Here is a 2212-nt window from a genome sequence, read left to right as displayed (position 1 = left end):
ATTAAAATTGGCTCAACTTTAAATGAAAAAGAAAGAAAAGATCTTCAAAAGCTCCTCACAGAATTTCAAGAGGTGATTGCAGGGTCCTATGAACATATGCGCGGAATTGACCCCAAGATAGCTCAACATCACACTGATACTCATGATCACATGATACTTATCAAACAAAAGTTGAGAAGAATAAGGACTGAATAACTCTTAAAAATCAAGGAGGAAGTCATTAAGCAATTAAAGGTAGGGTTCATCAAACCCATAGACCAAGCCGAATGGATAGCCAATGTCGTTCCCAAACCTAAGAAGGATGGGAAGGTGAGGATGTGTGTGGATTTTAGGGACTTGTACAAGGCACGCCCTAAGGATGACTTTCCTCGTCCTCACATTGATGTCTTGGTGGATAACACGACTGGAAGTGCCTTGATGTCTTTCATAAATGGTTTCTTAGGGTACAACCAAATCAAGATGGCTCCCAAAGATATGACCAAAACCACTTTCACTACCAAATGAGGATCTATTTTTACACGGTGATGCCGTTTGGCCTCAAGAATGTTGGGGCAACCCACCAAAGTATGGCTATAGACTTGTTACATGATAGGATGCATAATGAGGTGGAGGTGATGTCAATGATATGATAGTGAAATCCAAGTATAGAGAAAGTCACACCATAAACTTGAGGAAGTTCTTTGAGAGGATTAAAGAATATAGACTTAGATTGAACCCACAAGTGTACCTTTGGAGTAACTGCTGGAAAATTGCTAGGCTTCCTAGTGAGTGATAGAGGGATAGAAGTTGACCCATCTGAGATCTAAGCCATTTTGGAGATGCCTCCACCCAGAAGTTAGAAAGAGACAAGGGGTTTCTTGGGTCAATTTCAAAGAATATCTCCTCCACCCACCTATCCTAGTGCCTCCACGATGCTTGCACAAGAAGACGATAAGAAGAACGAGAGGGCTATATACTACTTAAGCAAGAGGTTCCATGATTATGAGACTAGATACACTCCTCTAGAAAAGTCATGTTTTGCACTTGTTTGGGCCGTACAGAAGTTGAGACATATCATCTTACCCTTCCAAATATGGGTGGTACTAAGAATGGACCCATTGAAGTGTCTCTTTGAGAAGCTTGCTTTAAGTGGAAGATTATCAAGATGGTTGATCTTATTCACGAGAATTCAATTTGAAGTATATGGCTAGAAAAACTATCAAATGGAGCATTGTGTCGGATTTTTGTGACAAGAATCCCATAGAGGGGGAAGATGTATAGAAGAATTTTCAAATAACGACATTTTGGATGTTGATTTAGGGACATGGAAGATGTACTTTGACGAAGCCGTAAACCAATATGGGAATGGGATAGGAATACTTTTGATCACTCTCGAGGGATTTCACATACCTTTGGCAATCAAGTTGAACTTTGAAGCAACTAATTACATGGCTGAATATGAGGCTTGTATTGCCAAAATGGAAGCTCTTAGAGAATTAAGGGTAAAGGAGGCTGAAGTCTTTGAAGATTCAACTTTGGTTATAGCCCAAGCACAAAAGTTGTGGAAGGTGAAGGAGGAACACTTAAAGCCTTATCAGCAATACTTGGAGGACTTGACCATGACCTTTAACAAGATTGAATATGTAATCATCCCTATAGCTCAAAGTCAATTTGTGGATGCCTTACCTACCTTAGCCTCCATGGTTGAAATACTCGCGGGAGCATGGACATGACCCTTAGAGATTGAGTAAAGTTGTGAGGAAGTGCACAAAGGGAAGACCGAAGCTTCAGTAGAGAAAGTTCCGTGGTACTATGACATCATGAAGTTCTTGGAATTAGGGGTGATGGTGAACTAAAAATAAAACCATCTCTAATTCATCCATAAGAGTCATCTAGAGTCAAAAAGGTGAGCCCGACATAAAGAAGGTTGTCCATTGTCAAGAAGTTGTCCATGGGCTTGAGGGTCGTCCATCAAGGAAGCACCTGGATGACCCCTCAACACTTAGAAAATATTCAGAATGGATTTATGTACAAAAGCTTATAATTCGGATCACATTCTACAATTTTGAAGTATGAGCAAAATCCTTGCTCATCACTATAACTTCCCACTAAGTACTTAAATTCCAATGGCAGTTGTAGGAGATAAGATTGATCATTCTAACTTCTATAGCAGTTGTGGAAGTTAAGTCTGAACCTTCTAATTTCCATACACGTTGGAATTATTGAGTTTTAG

At 39.8% G+C, this 2212-nt stretch overlaps 1 protein-coding gene across 1 annotated transcript; it reads left to right on the top strand.

Moving 5' to 3' along the window:
• Positions 1 to 1310: 1310 nt before the first annotated feature.
• LOC142605886 (uncharacterized) lies at positions 1311 to 1712 on the top strand. Its single transcript, XM_075777313.1, has one exon. The coding sequence runs from the start codon at positions 1311 to 1313 to the stop codon at positions 1710 to 1712; it is 402 nt and encodes a 133-aa protein (XP_075633428.1).
• Positions 1713 to 2212: the final 500 nt, after the last annotated feature.

Source organism: Castanea sativa, chromosome 8 (genome assembly GCF_040712315.1).
Source record: "Castanea sativa cultivar Marrone di Chiusa Pesio chromosome 8, ASM4071231v1".
Classification (NCBI taxonomy): domain Eukaryota; kingdom Viridiplantae; phylum Streptophyta; class Magnoliopsida; order Fagales; family Fagaceae; genus Castanea; species Castanea sativa.
The sequence above is the reverse complement of the archived record's forward strand: the minus strand, read 5'-3'. Positions and strand labels throughout refer to the sequence as shown.